At 31.4% G+C, this 16,033-nt stretch overlaps 1 protein-coding gene across 2 annotated transcripts; it reads left to right on the forward strand.

The window, feature by feature from the left end:
- Nucleotides 1–816: 816 nt before the first annotated feature.
- LOC115717066 (ABC transporter C family member 10) lies at nucleotides 817–7,753 on the forward strand. Of its 2 annotated transcripts, none has more exons than XM_030646004.2 (12): nucleotides 817–1,199; nucleotides 1,287–3,336; nucleotides 3,418–3,738; nucleotides 3,815–3,901; nucleotides 3,989–4,576; nucleotides 4,679–4,843; nucleotides 4,921–5,215; nucleotides 5,309–5,523; nucleotides 5,604–5,909; nucleotides 6,010–6,073; nucleotides 6,920–7,159; nucleotides 7,243–7,753. In XM_030646004.2, exons 2-12 carry the CDS (start codon nucleotides 1,294–1,296, stop codon nucleotides 7,353–7,355), a joined length of 4,437 nt encoding a protein of 1,478 aa, XP_030501864.2. In that variant the 5' UTR covers nucleotides 817–1,199; nucleotides 1,287–1,293; the 3' UTR covers nucleotides 7,356–7,753. The 2 variants fall into 2 exon arrangements, with proteins under 2 accessions (XP_030501864.2, XP_060971322.1); XM_061115339.1 differs by having other exon boundaries at nucleotides 973–1,199; nucleotides 1,291–3,336.
- The last annotated feature ends 8,280 nt before the right edge of the window (nucleotides 7,754–16,033 follow it).

Below are 16,033 nucleotides of genomic sequence, written 5' to 3' on the forward strand. Positions count from 1 at the left end.
AAAGACAAAAGAAAAATATTATAAAAAAAATAAGACACAAAATTCGTACCAGTGTTTAGTGGTGTTTGGTGATTTTTAATGTTCAGAAAATGAAGGTGAATTAATAAACTGACAAAAAAAACACATGGCATTTATAAACTGATAAACGTGAGCCATGACGATATATATTCATATTCATTTAATGAAATGATAATGATATATGAAAATGAGAACAAGTAGGATGAAAAGAAAGGAACCAACCATAGATTGCTCAAAAGATCAATGTTCATATAATGTGTTTATATTTTCATGGCTAATTAGAATTTTTTTTGTTCAATTTTGACATATATTAAATTATGCTTTTAGAATTTTTAAGTTTATTAAAAATGCTCTTGAACTATTGATATTGTTGGATTTAAGGACTTTCGTCTAATTTTATTTAAATTTACAATTTCAGTAATTATTTATGTACTAAACCATGCTCTCCAGACTTTAATATCTATCAAATCATACTCCTCGAATTTTAACATATATTGACCAGTGAACTTTCATGCATATCTTTTTACTAAAATTAGAAAAAATTCTTTAAATCCAACAATCTCAATAGTTCAAGAGCATTTTTAACCATTTTAAAAATTTAATAACATAATTAGTGTACATCTCAAAGTTCAAGGCAAAAAATTCTAATTAACTTATTTTAAAACATCCTCGAAAAGATCACAAAACGACAAAAAACATTTGACTGACTTGTTACGGTTTTCTCTGGTTTGTGTAACCACTTCCAACTCTACCTGTCTCTTTCATGCATATATTATATTAATATATTTATACAAGGTCAATACTCAACAGAGTATCCAAATTTGTTTACAATTCTTTTTTATTTAATTTATTAATTTAATTATACTCATGGATCAGGATGATGCTGTTTACTCGGAATTTAATTTACTGTCCATATTGCGGATCTTCATCAATATAATATTAAACTACATTAATTATATTTACATGTGTAAGAGAAAGAGACTTTTTTTTTAAAGAAAAAAAAAAGACTTCTTTTTTTCCTCCATCTAACGTCATTAATAATGGTGGTGTGGTTCTGGTACAAACTCTGAGAAAAGCCATTAATGAAGATTTGGGTTCTTATTATTTCAGCAAACCAAGAATTGGGTTCTTCTTCTTAGACATCTTAGTCTTTGTCAAACTAAACTTTGTCTTATTAAAAGGTACTTGAAAATCATCAAGCTTTGTCTTTTTTCTCAACATTTTCTAAGTTAATGTAATCATGATGAGACTGTTTCTTGTTGTTTTAGGAAGGTGATGGAGGAGATATGGAGTATGTTTTGTGCTGAATCTGATTGCATATCTTGTGGTGGTTCTTCATTCGAGTTTCTGACTCATCCTTCCTCTTGTACTAGCCACGCTTTGATTATCTTCTTCAATGTTGTTCTTTTGTTTATGTTCTTGATCACCATGGTTAAAAAGTCTTCCTCATCAAGAACACACGATGGTGTTATGTCAACTCTGCAGATAGTGTCAGCTGTTGTAAATGGTTGTCTGGGGTTGTCGTTTTTGTTCTTTGGTTTTTGGATTCTACAAGAGAAGCTCAGAAAACACCATACTGCGCTGCCTTTGAATCTATGGTTTCAAGCTTTATTTCAAGGCTTTATTCTTTTGCTTATTGGCTTAACAGTAAGTATCAAGGTGAAACAACTGCCTAGAACACCAGTTAGATTGTTGACCATTCTTGCAACCTTGTTTGCTGGTTTTACTTGTGTTCTTTCTCTGTTCGCCGCGGTTTTGAACAAACAAGTGACTATTAAGATAGCTTTAGATGTTCTTTCTCTACCTGGAGCTGTTCTTTTACTCTTGTGTGCTTATAAGAGCTGTAAATATGGAGAGAGTGATGATGATGTCATTGTTAGAAATGGTCTTTATAGACCTTTGAATGGTGAGGCTGATAGCAAATATGATGGTGATGAAGATAATGAGTCTGTCACCTCATTTGCCAGAGCAGGATTGTTCAGCAATTTCTCATTTTGGTGGCTAAACTCGTTGATGAAGAAAGGTAGGGAAGAAACTCTCAAGGAAGAAGATATGCCAAAGCTGAGGGAAGCTGAAAGAGCAGAAAATTGTTATGTAATGTTCTTGGAACAATTAGAGAAACAGAAAAGGAAGAGTGGTTTTTCTTCTCAACCATCATTATTGAAAGTTATCATTTGTTGCTACTGGAAAGAGATTTTGATATCTGGGTTATTTGCTTTACTAAAGATTTTGACTCTCTCTGCTGGTCCTTTGCTTCTTAATGCATTCATTTTGGTTGCTGAAGGACATGAGAGTTTTAAGTATGAAGGTTATGTTTTGGCTATAACCCTTTTCTTTGCTAAGAATATTGAATCTGTTTCCCAAAGACAATGGTATTTTAGAAGCAGACTTATTGGTTTGAAAGTGAGGTCTTTGCTTACAGCAGTCATTTACAAGAAACAGTTGCAATTATCTAACTCTGCTAAGTTGGTTCATTCTGCTGGTGAGATTATGAATTATGTTACTGTTGATGCCTATAGGATTGGAGAATTCCCATTTTGGTTCCATCAAACTTGGACAACTAGTCTCCAACTCTGTCTTGCCTTAGTAATTCTGTTCCGAGCAGTTGGATTGGCCACAATAGCGGCCTTGGTGGCTATCATTCTAACTGTGGCTTGCAATGCTCCAGTGGCTAAGTTACAACACCAGTTTCAGACGAAACTCATGACGGCTCAAGATGAAAGGCTGAAAGTTCTCTCTGAGGCACTTGTGAACATGAAGGTGTTGAAACTTTATGCTTGGGAAACTCACTTCAAGAGTGTGATTGAAAGTTTGAGGAAGGTGGAGTTGAAATGGCTATCTGCTGTGCAGATGAGAAGAGCATATAATACATTTCTTTTTTGGTCATCACCTGTTTTGGTCTCTGCTGCAACATTTGGAGCATGCTATTTTCTCAAAGTTCCCTTGCACGCCAACAATGTCTTCACTTTCGTAGCAACTTTACGCCTTGTTCAAGACCCCATTAGAGCTATACCTGATGTTATTGGTGTGGTGATTCAAGCAAAGGTTGCATTTGCTCGGATTGTAAAATTCCTCGAGGCGCCAGAGCTGCAGACTGCTAGAGTTGGGCAAAAGTACAACACAGGCAGTGTGAAAACAGCCATTGTGATCAAATCAGCTGATTTTTCATGGGAAGAGAATTTACCAAAGCCAACTTTAAGAAACATAAATTTAGAGGTTAGTCATGGTGAAAAGGTTGCTATATGTGGAGAGGTTGGATCAGGCAAATCAACTCTTTTGGCAGCTATTCTTGGTGAAGTTCCAAACACTAAAGGCAGTGTAAGTTTTCTGTCTTCACCATTGAAACATATGCTTCATCAAACTTAATCAATTTCTCTAATCCACATCTCATATTTACAGATTCAAGTTTATGGGAAGATTGCTTATGTTTCTCAAACAGCATGGATCCAAACAGGCACAATACAAGACAATATTTTGTTTGGCTCTTCAATGGACAGTCAAAGATACCGTGAAACACTTGAGAGATGTTCACTGATTAAGGACTTGGAATTACTTCCTTATGGTGATCTAACTGAAATTGGTGAGAGGGGAGTAAATCTTAGCGGTGGCCAGAAACAAAGAATCCAACTCGCTCGCGCTCTTTATCAGAATGCCGAAATATATCTCTTAGATGATCCATTCAGTGCTGTTGATGCACATACTGCTTCAAGCTTGTTTAATGTAATCACATACTTCCCAACACTTCCATTTTCATTTTGCTTAAAGTTGAATGAATATCTTTCTTTGTTGTTTGTAGGAATATGTCATGGAAGCTCTTTCAGACAAGATAGTCTTACTTGTGACTCACCAAGTTGATTTCCTTCCTGGATTTGATTCTGTATTGGTTAGTCTAATTCTAGTTCCAATAACATTACTTATAATTATTGACATTAAACTCAGGTCATTTCTTGTTTTTTTCTCTCTTTGACAGTTAATGTCTGATGGAGAAATTTTAGAATCAGCTCCTTACAATGAGTTATTATCAACAAGCCAAGAGTTTCAAGACCTTGTAAATGCACACAAAGAGACTGCTGGTTCTGAAAGGCTGGCACAAGTAACACCTTCAGAGAAACATTTAACATCAGTGAAGGAGATTAAAAAGAGCTTCACAGAGAAACAATACAAAACATCTAATGGAGATCAGTTGATTAAGCTTGAAGAAAGAGAAACAGGTGACACAGGATTCAAGCCTTACAAGCAATATCTGAGTCAGAACAAAGGATACATCTACTTCTCACTCGGGTTTGCTGGTCACTTTGTTTTCGTGATTTGTCAGATCTTGCAGAACTCTTGGATGGCTGCTAATGTTGATAATCCAAGAATCAGCACATTGAAGTTAATTACAGTCTACTTGATCATAGGAATTTTCTCAACATTTATTTTGCTATTAAGATCACTTACAACAGTTATGCTGGGAGTTGAATCATCGAAATCTCTTTTTTCGCAACTGCTAAATTCCCTTTTTCGATCACCAATGTCCTTTTATGACTCCACACCTTTGGGAAGGATTCTTAGTCGGGTATGCATCGAAAACAGCAACTAATGTTTCATATCTAATACCTTTTTTTTTCTTTCTTTTCATGAAACTAATACTTCTATGATCTTTTGCTTCTATTAATAGGTTTCAGCTGACTTAAGTATAGTCGATTTAGATGTCCCATTTAGCTTAATCTTTGCTGTTGGGGCCACCATGAATGCAGTTGCTAATCTTGGAGTATTAGCTGCTATCACATGGCAAGTCTTGTTTGTCTCATTACCAACCGTTTATCTTACTTATCGATTACAGGTAATAACCATTTAAACTAGACCATTCAACATGTTATTATGCTTGATTTTAACAAGTGAACTACTCTTAATGAGCAGAGCTATTACTTTTCCACTGCTAAAGAATTGATGCGAATCAATGGTACAACCAAGTCCTTGGTAGCAAACCACATTGCTGAGTCTGTGGCAGGATCCATAACAATTAGAGCCTTTGAAGAAGAAGAACGATTCTTTTCGAAGAACTTACAACTCGTTGACATAAATGCTAGCCCATTTTTTCACAGTTTTGCAGCTAATGAATGGTTGATTCAACGATTAGAAACACTCAGTGCTACTGTTCTTGCTTCTGCAGCATTATGCATGGTCCTTCTTCCCCCTGATACTTTTACCTCAGGTTAGTACTCAACAACTATGTTTCAATCTTTTTCCCCTTTCACCCACTGTAGCAATCATTTAGTTACAAATAAAATTTCTTGTGTCACTGCAGGGTTTATTGGGATGGCACTCTCTTATGGCCTCTCACTCAACATGTCTCTTGTATTTTCTATTCAAAACCAATGCACTACAGCAAATTACATCATCTCAGTGGAGAGGCTAAACCAGTACATGTACATACCTAGTGAAGCACCCGAAGTGATCGAAGAAAATCGTCCCCCAGCTAATTGGCCTCATGTTGGTAAAGTAGAGATACATGATTTGCAGGTATAAATAACATTTCATTAATGTAACATAAAAGTGTTATCTTTTGCCTATAATTATGACATTCTTGTGAAACAAAACAGATCAGATATAGAGCCAACTCCCCGCTTGTTCTTCGCGGTATCAGTTGCACATTTGAAGGAGGACACAAGATTGGCATAGTTGGTAGAACAGGCAGTGGAAAAACCACTTTAATTGGTGCCTTATTTCGGCTAGTAGAGCCTACAAGAGGGAAGATTATAGTTGATGGTATTGACATCTCAACAATTGGACTACATGATTTGAGATCACGCTTTGGTATAATACCTCAAGATCCTACTCTATTCAATGGAACTGTTAGATACAATTTGGACCCCTTATCGCAACATTCTGACCCCGAAATATGGGAGGTAATAGTTAAAGTTTGTGGTTTTTTGTCTTTGAAAATGTCTTTCTTGGCCACATACTTAGGTGTTAATAATAAGACTGTGTTTGTTACTGAATTTCAAGGTTCTTGGGAAGTGTCAGCTTAGAGAAGCTGTTCAAGAGAAAGAAGATGGTTTGGACTCTTTAGGTAATGACATTGTTTTCATGCATATAACTTAAAATTATTTGCAGTATAAATACCTAAGTTTAGCTCACAGTTGCAAACAAATACTTAAGTTTAATTTTTCACGGTAATAATATCTGTATTTCTAGAACTTCTGTAGGTGCCTGACTGTTAAGTATTAAGGGTGTGTTTGGAAGTAACTGTGTAATTACTAGGTAGGGTAATTACTAGGGTAGTAATTACACAGTTTAGTAATTACACTATATTTTAAAATGCAAGGTATGTTTGGATATGAGGTGGTAATTACATATGAATTTCTAATATCTTGTTTGGCAAAATAGTTAGTAATTATATAGGAAAATAATATTTTTAATAGCTAATGTTTAATATGGAAAGTTTTTAGTAATTACACAGTGTAATTACATTCAATTCTCATGGGGGGCCATGAGAATTGGAGAGTGTAATTGGAACCCCTCAATTACTTCCAATTACACAGTTACAATGTAATTACATGGTCAGACAAACATGTCAAATTGTGTAATTACCTCCAATTACACACAAATCCAATTACATTGTGGCTTTCCAAACGCACCCTAAGTAAATTGCTACGTGGTAATCCCTCATTGGTCCACGTTATTAAAATTTTATTTTTTAAAAAAGTTATTTTAAATATACCAATAAAAAAAAATTACACGTGAATAATAATTTAACATATAACAAGTATTTATCTGCAACTGAGAGTTAAACTTAGGTATTTATATCGTAAATTACTCTTTTTTTAATATTTTTACGGATTTTTTTTTTCTTTGTACTGAATTTGTTTCTCTTTTTACAAGTAATGAGTGATGTTGTTGTTGGTATGCTGTTCAGTTATGGATGAAGGGTCAAATTGGAGTATGGGACAAAGACAACTGTTCTGTTTAGGAAGAGCTTTACTGAGGAGAAGTAGAGTATTGGTTCTTGATGAAGCAACTGCTTCAATAGACAATGCAACTGATATGATTCTACAGAAAACAATCAGAACTGAGTTTGTAGATTGTACTGTTATCACAGTTGCTCATAGGATACCAACTGTGATGGATTGCACCATGGTTCTTGCCATGAGTGATGGTAACATTTCATTACTTTAAATTTATAAAAGGAAAAGAAAGAAAACCCTTTTATCTAATGAAAGTAAGTTCATTCATTTTCAGGACAAATAGTGGAGTATGATGAACCAATGAAGTTGATGAAGAAAGATGGATCACTTTTTGGAAAGCTGGTGAAGGAATATTGGTCCCATATGCAGTCTGCTGAGTCACATTGATAATGATAGGATGAAAAAGCTTATAATGGGGATTCTAGTGAGGAGGGAGAATCTTAAGTTGATAGTAGGGATGTTCATTGGATCACATCCAATGTTTTTAGGCCTATCTAGATCCGATCCAATCATATATTGGATGTTAGATTTTACCATCCGATCCGATCCAATCAATTTCGTCATCCAATCGATCCAACATCCAATGGATTAGATCGGTTCTATCCATTGGATGTATTTCATATATATTTATTTGTTTAATTTGGGTTTATCTAATATTTTAGACCTAGTATTTTTTGGATCGGATCGGATCCATCCAATATTTTAGATCCAGTATGTATTGGATTGGACTGGATCCATCCAATCCAAGAAAAAAAAAAAGTAAAACTTTAATGTTAATTTTCATATATACATATAGATTTGATGTATAATAATATAAAATCTAATTACTCATCCAAACTAAATGAAAATACTAATTAGTTCGATTGGATGTATTAGATTTTTAGACACTCCATCCACCATCCGATCCGATCCAATTGGATATTTAAAAATAACATCCAATCCGATCTGATCACAATTAGATATCCAATATTTGGCGGTCGGTTGTAATTGGATCGGTCGGTTCTCATTGGATTGGATCGATTTATGCACACCCTTAGTTGATAGTTCTAAGGATAATATCAGTTGTGTTTTAATGAGAATTAGTTAATGATAGTTGAAATTATGTATTTTAATAATTACTAATTTATTATTTAATTAATTAGATAATTAAATACATAATAATATTTTGGTTCTAAAATACAGAAATGAATATAAAACAAACAGTATAGAAAAATATAATGTTTTTATACGTTGTATAAACAATCTTTGTAGATTGTTATTAATCCACAAGGACATGCCCACATATATGATTCATTAGATAAATCTTAAAAATACAAACTAATTGACTTATGCATAAATACTCTCTCTTATTATATGACCCAACCTTAATGTACTCCACCTTCTCGAATGAATCTTGCTGAAAGTTCAAGTGCTCGAACTCCCTTCGATTTGCTTAAAGAGTGTATGCTTCTTCCCGAGACAAGACTTGAGAAACTTTCTTCCAAAAGCTTGAAGAATCTTCTTTTGAAGGTTGGTATTGTTCTTCTTTTTCTTTGTAGACTTGATTACAGACTTAAGACAATACTAAAGACATAGATACAAAGGTAGAGTCAAAGACACTCTCCTCTATACAACAAAAACACTCTTTTCTAATAATATGAAAGAAATTCAAAGTGAATAAAAGAGATACTAAACATTGCTGCTAATATGAGTATTTATAATTATTATACTCATATTAGATAGCACATACACGGTTTAGACATGAACACAGCCCACAAGAATTTCTACTTCTGTATCTACAGAATATAGTAAGTAGAAGGTTCGAGTTTCCTTTTATAGAAAATGAAACTCTAATTTCGATTTTCTTCACACATATCTGATTAAATTAATTTGGAAAACCCAAATATAATCAGAGCACATAGAAAACACAGTTAAATAAATAAACAATTGATTTATTTATAAAACTTACCAAATATGTATACCTTTCCCAACTTGGAAAAGCTAGACACATTTTATAACTTAAATGAATCAATCAAAAAAAAAAAATATACGGGAATAAAAATACAACTCAACCGAGTATAATTATTAGGGCTTTTTTCATAAATGTACAACAAAAATAAAATAATTACAAAAATCTGCAAAAAAAAATTATTTGAAAAATTTATACATTTTGAAAATTTATCACATAAAACTATACATTTTAATCATTAAATAATATAAATCATTAATAATTAAACTAATTACCATAAATAGATTACTGTAATTAATATTTCTAATATTATTTTGTAATATTTTATCCTTATATTTATTATATTAATGTTTTAAAAATTATTAATAATAAAACATGTTTATTAAAATTAAAAATAAAAAATTCTGTAAAATTAACTAAATAAATAATAAACAGTCTTATAAAAATAAACAAATTAAATATTTTTTTTTATAAAAGAATAAAAGTTTATTATCTATTTCAATATGAATTATTATAATTTAATAAGTTTTTTTTTTCAATAAAATACAATATCAAAATTATAAATATATAAATATAAATCAATGCTTAAAATTACTAAAAATAAACATGACACGCAGAGTGATATAATAAACATATCTGAATAATATTATTTTGTTTATTAAATTAGTATGTTTAATAAATAGAAAACAAAATAAACATATGTATACAAAGTATTTTATATGATTAGTATGTTTATTATAATTGTAAATATAAAAATAGACATAGCTAATTTATACTATACTAAAATAAATATATTTTCTTTTTATTGTGTCTATATATTTATTATTTTCTAATGATTTAGTGAACGAATTTTCTATTGAAATACAATTCTTACATCAAAAAATAAATAAACAAACATAACTTTATAAACTCCAAATATTATTTAATTAGAAAAAATAAACAAGATACAATAAACAAAAAAAAAAAAAGATAAACCGTTTTTTATATATATTATTTATTTTCTAAAAAATTACTAAAAACTAAACATGACACTAATATAATAAACCTATGTAAATATTATTATTTTGTTTATTAAATTAGTATGTTTATTTAATAGAAAATAAAATAAATATATATACATACAAAATATTTTCAAAGATTTTTCAAACAAAATGTCATAATATATATATTATGAATATTAAATTAAACAACATAATAGCATTACCAATCTGATAATATATAGGACATATATGATATATTTTAATAAAAAATTCATGATTATATATGTATTGATTTTAAAAAATATACCATGCAATTATTAATGTACAGATTATATACGTCATATTAGTAATATTCTAATACAAATATACCATGCAATGGATGTTGGATTAGATCGGTTCTATCCATTGGATGTATTTCATATATATTTATTTGTTTAATTTGGGTTTATCTAATATTTTAGACCTAGTATTTTTTGGATCGGATCGGATCCATCCAATATTTTAGATCCAGTATGTATTGGATTGGACTGGATCCATCCAATCCAAGAAAAAAAAACAGTAAAACTTTAATGTTCATTTTCATATATACATATAGATTTGATGTATAACAATATAAAATCTAATTACTCATCCAAACTAAATGAAAATACTAATTAGTTCGATTGGATGTTGGATTAGATCGGTTCTATCCTGGATGTATTTCATATATATTTATTTGTTTAATTTGGGTTTATCTAATATTTTAGACCTAGTATTTTTTGGATCGGATCGGATCCATCCAATATTTTAGATCCAGTATGTATTGGATTGGACTAGATCCATCCAATCCAAGAAAAAAAAAAGTAAAACTTTAATGTTAATTTTCATCTATACATATAGATTTGATGTATAACAATATAAAATCTAATTACTCATCCAAACTAAATGAAAATACTAATTAGTTCGATTGGATGTATTAGATTTTTAGACACTCCATCCACCATCCGATCCGATCCAATTGGATATTTAAAAATAACATCCAATCCGATCCGATCACAATTAGATATCCAATGTTTGGCGGTCGGTTGTAATTGGATCTGTCGGTTCTCATTGGATTGGATCGATTTATGCACACCCCTAGTTGATAGTTCTAAGGATAATATTAGTTGTGTTTTAATGAGAATTAGTTAATGATAGTTGAAATTATGTATTTTAATAATTACTAATTTATTATTTAATTAATTAGATAATTAAATACATAATAATATTTTGGTTCTAAAATACAGAAATTAATATAAAACAAACAGTATAGAAAAATATAATGTTTTTATACGTTGTATAAACAATCTTTGTAGATTGTTATTAATCCACAAGGACATGCCCACATATATGATTTATTAGATAAATTTTAAAAATACAAACTAATTGACTTATGCATAAATACTCCCTCTTATTATATGACCCAACCTTAATGTACTCCACCTTCTCGAATGAATCTTGCTGAAAGTTCAAGTGCTCGAACTCCCTTCGATTTGCTTAAAGAGTGTATGCTTCTTCCCGAGACAAGACTTGAGAAACTTTCTTCCAAAAGCTTGAAGAATCTTCTTCTGAAGGTTGGTATTGTTGTTCTTTTTCTTTGTAGAATTGATTACAGACTTAAGACAATACTAAAGACATAGATGTTGACCAAAAGTCATTAACTCATTTATTTTGATAAACAAATATTTGATTATTATTTGTTACTAATCTTTTCTTGATCATTTTGCAAGCAAGTTCACAGAGTATCTATATTTGCTCGGTAAAGTCAAACATAATCAAAGAAGTAGATTCAACAAGTATATAAACTACTTCATACTTCATAAGAGCAAAAGATTCATCAAGGGATCAACAAGTCAAGACCCTATTCAAAAGAGGTCTTCAAAAAGCTCAAAGTCAAAAGTCAACCCGAAAGTCAAAGTCAAAGTCAAAGTCAAAAGTCAACTCTCGGGAAAATTCAACATGGGATCAAAAACATGCAAATCAAGATAGGAGGCTCATCTACATCAAGACTACTCAAAATAAAATGGTATAAATTTGCTTTAGTCTTGTTAAAGTGATTTGCATAGTACACTAGGATTTATAAGTTCAAAAGTTTGGCTCACTAACTTGTGCGACAAGTTATTTCACAAAAAATGATATCTAAATTTTCTAAATTGATTTTTAAGATCACATATCATTTAACTAAGAGAACACAACTGGAATTTTTGAAATCGGATAAACGAGTAAAAAGTTATGCACGTTTTAGTTCGAAAAAAATGAACCTTTTGCATCTGGAATTCCGGTTCCCATCCGGAATTCGGAATTCCGGTTGTAACCAATTCGGAATTCTGGATCACGGCTGAAGTGGCCTCGAAAAATGTGCTAACGGCTATAAACGGCTAGTTTTCATTCCTACACTATATAAACTCGTTTTTCACTCAAAAATGTAGGTTGGTTGAGCTTCTATTCATCATATAATATCATTCTAAGTGTTCTAAACTAAAGAATTATCATCTTTTCATAAACACACCAACCACACACACTTGAGCCAAACTTGTTCTTATCTTCTCTAGTGTGCTTGCAATTCTCTCTAGGATTTTACTTTGTTTTCCATCTTATTAGAGAGAGTTTGCTTTGTATTTCAAAATTACATATTCATTGTATTGAGAGGTGAGGTTGGCACCGGTATAAAAACAACTCGGTTGTAGGTGAGGTTGACACCGATTTTGTAAACAACCCGAGAAAAGTGAGATTGACACTTCAACAATCCGGCGAGGTTGATAGTCCTTGGAAGAAAACTATTGTGAGAGGTTTGGAAAAAACCTTGGTGAAAAATTCCCCGGTTGTAAGGGTTAGTCAAGCCCGTTAACTTGGCTCGATATTGGAACTCAAAGCTAGGTCCATAGCTTTGAAGACCAAGGACGTAGGTGGCATAGCTCTACCGAACCTTGTAAAAATCGAGAGTTTGCATTTTCTAATCCTTAAACTCTTTACTTTACAAGCTTAATTATTTGTCTTGATATATTGCTTGCCATACTACTTGCGTTTACTTGATTAATTGACTAATTGCATAATTTTGTGTTAAAAGTTTTAATTTTCCAAAATTAGTTTAAATTTCCAATTCACCCCCCCTCTTGGAAACATATCTTGGGCTAACAATTGGTATCAGAGCAAGGGCTCAAATAATTTGATTAGATTTCACAATCTAGAGAATGGCGTTTCCAAGCAATTCACACAATAACATGCTAGAAGGTTTAAGCACAAGTAGAGCACCATTCTTTGATGGGGTAGACTTTCCTTATTGGAAAATTAGAATGGAAACGTATCTTCAATCCATTGATTATGATTTGTGGCATATTGTATGTTATGGTCCTTACATTCCTATGCATGTTGTAGATGGTGTAGAAACTGTAAAGAAATATGATGCATACAATGAAAATGATAAAAAGATGATGTCTAAGAATGCTAAGGCTAAGTATGCTTTAATATGTGGATTAGATAGAGATATATTTAAAAATATTGAGCAAGCCTCCTCGGCTCATGATATGTGGAAAATGTTAGAAGTAACTCATCAAGGAACTAGTGCCATGAAAGAAACTAAAATTCAACTTTTAGTTACTCAATATGAAAATTTCAAGATGTTACAACATGATACCATTGCTAACATGTATACTCGTTTCACAACTATTACTAATGGTTTGAACTCTCTTGGCAAGGTACTTACACAAAAAGATATGGTCACCAAGATTTTGAGAAGTCTCACCAAATCCTACCAAGGCAAAGTAGTTGCCATCCAAGAAGCCAAGGACCTCTCAACTCTACCATTGGAAGAGCTCATTGGTTCTCTCATGAATCATGAGATTTTCATGAATGCTCAAGAAGAAGAGGAAGTCGATAAAAAGAAGAAGAACACCATTGCATTCAAATCCACTTCACATGATGATAGTGAAGCTAGTGAGCATGGTGATAGTGATATGGAGGATATAACACTACTCACAAAGAAATTTAAGAAGTTTTTGAAGTTCAAGAAGAATGCAAATAGATTTTACAAAGGGAGTAACTCAAGGGAGAGCTCAAGAAAAGATGATCAAATTACTTGCTATGAATGCAAAAAGCCCTTGGCCATATGAAAACGGATTGTCCCTTGAGAAAGAGGAATAGAAGAAGGGCAATGGTGGCTACTTGGAGTGAAAGCGAGAAAGAAAGTTCCGAAGATGAACAACATGAGATAGCCAACACTTGCTTTATGGCCATTGATGATAAGGTAAGTAATCCTGACCATTCAAGTGATTTTGAAAGTGAAAGTGATGATGATGCACTTGATATGTCTTATGATGAATTATCAAAATCCTTTAATGATTTGTTTGTTGATTTTGAAAAATTGCTTGCTAAGAACTCAACTCAAAGAAAGAAAATAAGTTTATTGCTTGAAGAAGTTGAGGCTTTGAAAGTAAAAGAAAATGAGTTTTTGATTGAAACCCAATGCAAAAAGTGTTCCTTATTTGAAAAAGATGTTGTAAACTTGAAAGCTAAAATTGATGATTTAAACAAGGTGGTTTACAATTTTACAAAAGGAAAAGAGAATTTTGAAATGATGCTTGGGAGTCAAAAATGTGCTTTTTCAAAAAGTGGTATAGGATATAACACTAGTGTGAAACAAAAATTACTTAAGAATTTCTTTGTCAAGTCATCTAGTAATTTGAACTTAATTTGCACTTATTGTAATCAAGATGGTCACACTAAATCCTATTGCCATGTGAAAAAGAATGCCTATTTTTGTAAGGCTATTTGGATACAAAAGGTTTTAAAGACTAACATCAAAGGACCCAAAGTCATGTGGGTACCAAAAAGAAAGATATAAGTTTGTTTTGTAGGTATCAATATAGAGGAACCAAAGTTGGCTCTTGGGTGTTGATGCTTAAAGAAGAATGCCAAGTTCCTACATTACCAACAAGTCTCAAAAAGCATAGAAAAAGAGCATGTCAATTCTTGAACACAACCCAAATTAACAAATTTGGGAATCGGTAATATCATTCTTATTAATTTTACTTATTTTGATGAGATTAAGATACCTAGATGAAAAAAAAAATGAAATTTGAAGTGTTTGGCTAATTGACTTGCTTTTGATCCTTCTCGTTCACTCTCTTATGCATACATACATAATTGGTATGTCACATACTATTTCTATGAATAAAAGTTATGATTAGTTGAGTCTTGACATTCTTGAACTATACATGCTGAAAAATTCAGATTATAGGTTATTATGCAAATTTTTGGTGAACTTTGGACATACCTTTGAACTAGTGAATATATGAATTTTTACATATTTGGCTAGTATATGTGTTTATATGTTTGAACATGTCCAAATGAGTGTATTTAGCATGCCTAAAGGTTTTTCTTGATTGAAATATACTTTGAACAAAATTTTGGTATGTCATTTGCTTATTTTTAACTTTTTAAGGCCATAATGGGTGAAATTAGCCAAAATTTCATATTGTTGAGAAAATTGTTGTTTTGAAAGCTTGTACATCTCTAAATACTCATATATAAACTGTCTCAAAATGAATTTTTCAAAAATAATGCTCAAATCTTGATTTTGGTACTATCTTGCATAATTTTGACTTTTTAAGACCTAAAAGAGTGTTTTTCTCTAAACGTGCTCAATTTTCATTATTTTTCAATTCCGTAAGTTTGTACACCTCACATTTGATATTTTTGACCTACTGGAAAAAGAATTTTTCAATATGGTTGCATAGAACTCATTTTTGGTAGATTTCTAGTTTTTAAGCAAATCGAAAAGCTTACCTAAAAGTTATGATTTTTGACTTTTTTCTGATTTTCTTGTTTGAGCATGTTTGTTTTATCATATATAAGCTGTCAAAAAAGATTTTGCATGAAAATTTTGCATAAAATCAATTTTTAGTAAGTAAGTTGCTTAAAATGACCTTATATGACCAAAACGAGTAAAACTTGCCAAAATCTCTCATTTTTGAAGCTTTTTCTATTTTTCCAGCTTGTACACTTCATATTAATCATGTTTAAGCTGATAGAAAAAGAATTTTTCAAAAAGGATGCATAAAACTAATTTTTGGTACATATGTTGTTTTTGCTTAAATTTTTGAAAAACTTACCAAAAAGAC

This window comes from Cannabis sativa, chromosome 5 (genome assembly GCF_029168945.1).
Source record: "Cannabis sativa cultivar Pink pepper isolate KNU-18-1 chromosome 5, ASM2916894v1, whole genome shotgun sequence".
NCBI lineage: Eukaryota > Viridiplantae > Streptophyta > Magnoliopsida > Rosales > Cannabaceae > Cannabis > Cannabis sativa.

Coding starts and splice junctions, on each gene's coding strand:
- LOC115717066 (XM_030646004.2), top strand. CDS start 1,294: ATGGAGGAGATATGGAGTATGTTTTGTGCTGAATCTGATTGCATATCT. Junction 3,337..3,417: donor TTCCAAACACTAAAGGCAGT/GTAAGTTTTCTG, acceptor TCATATTTACAG/ATTCAAGTTTATGGGAAGAT. Junction 5,524..5,603: donor TAGAGATACATGATTTGCAG/GTATAAATAACA, acceptor GAAACAAAACAG/ATCAGATATAGAGCCAACTC.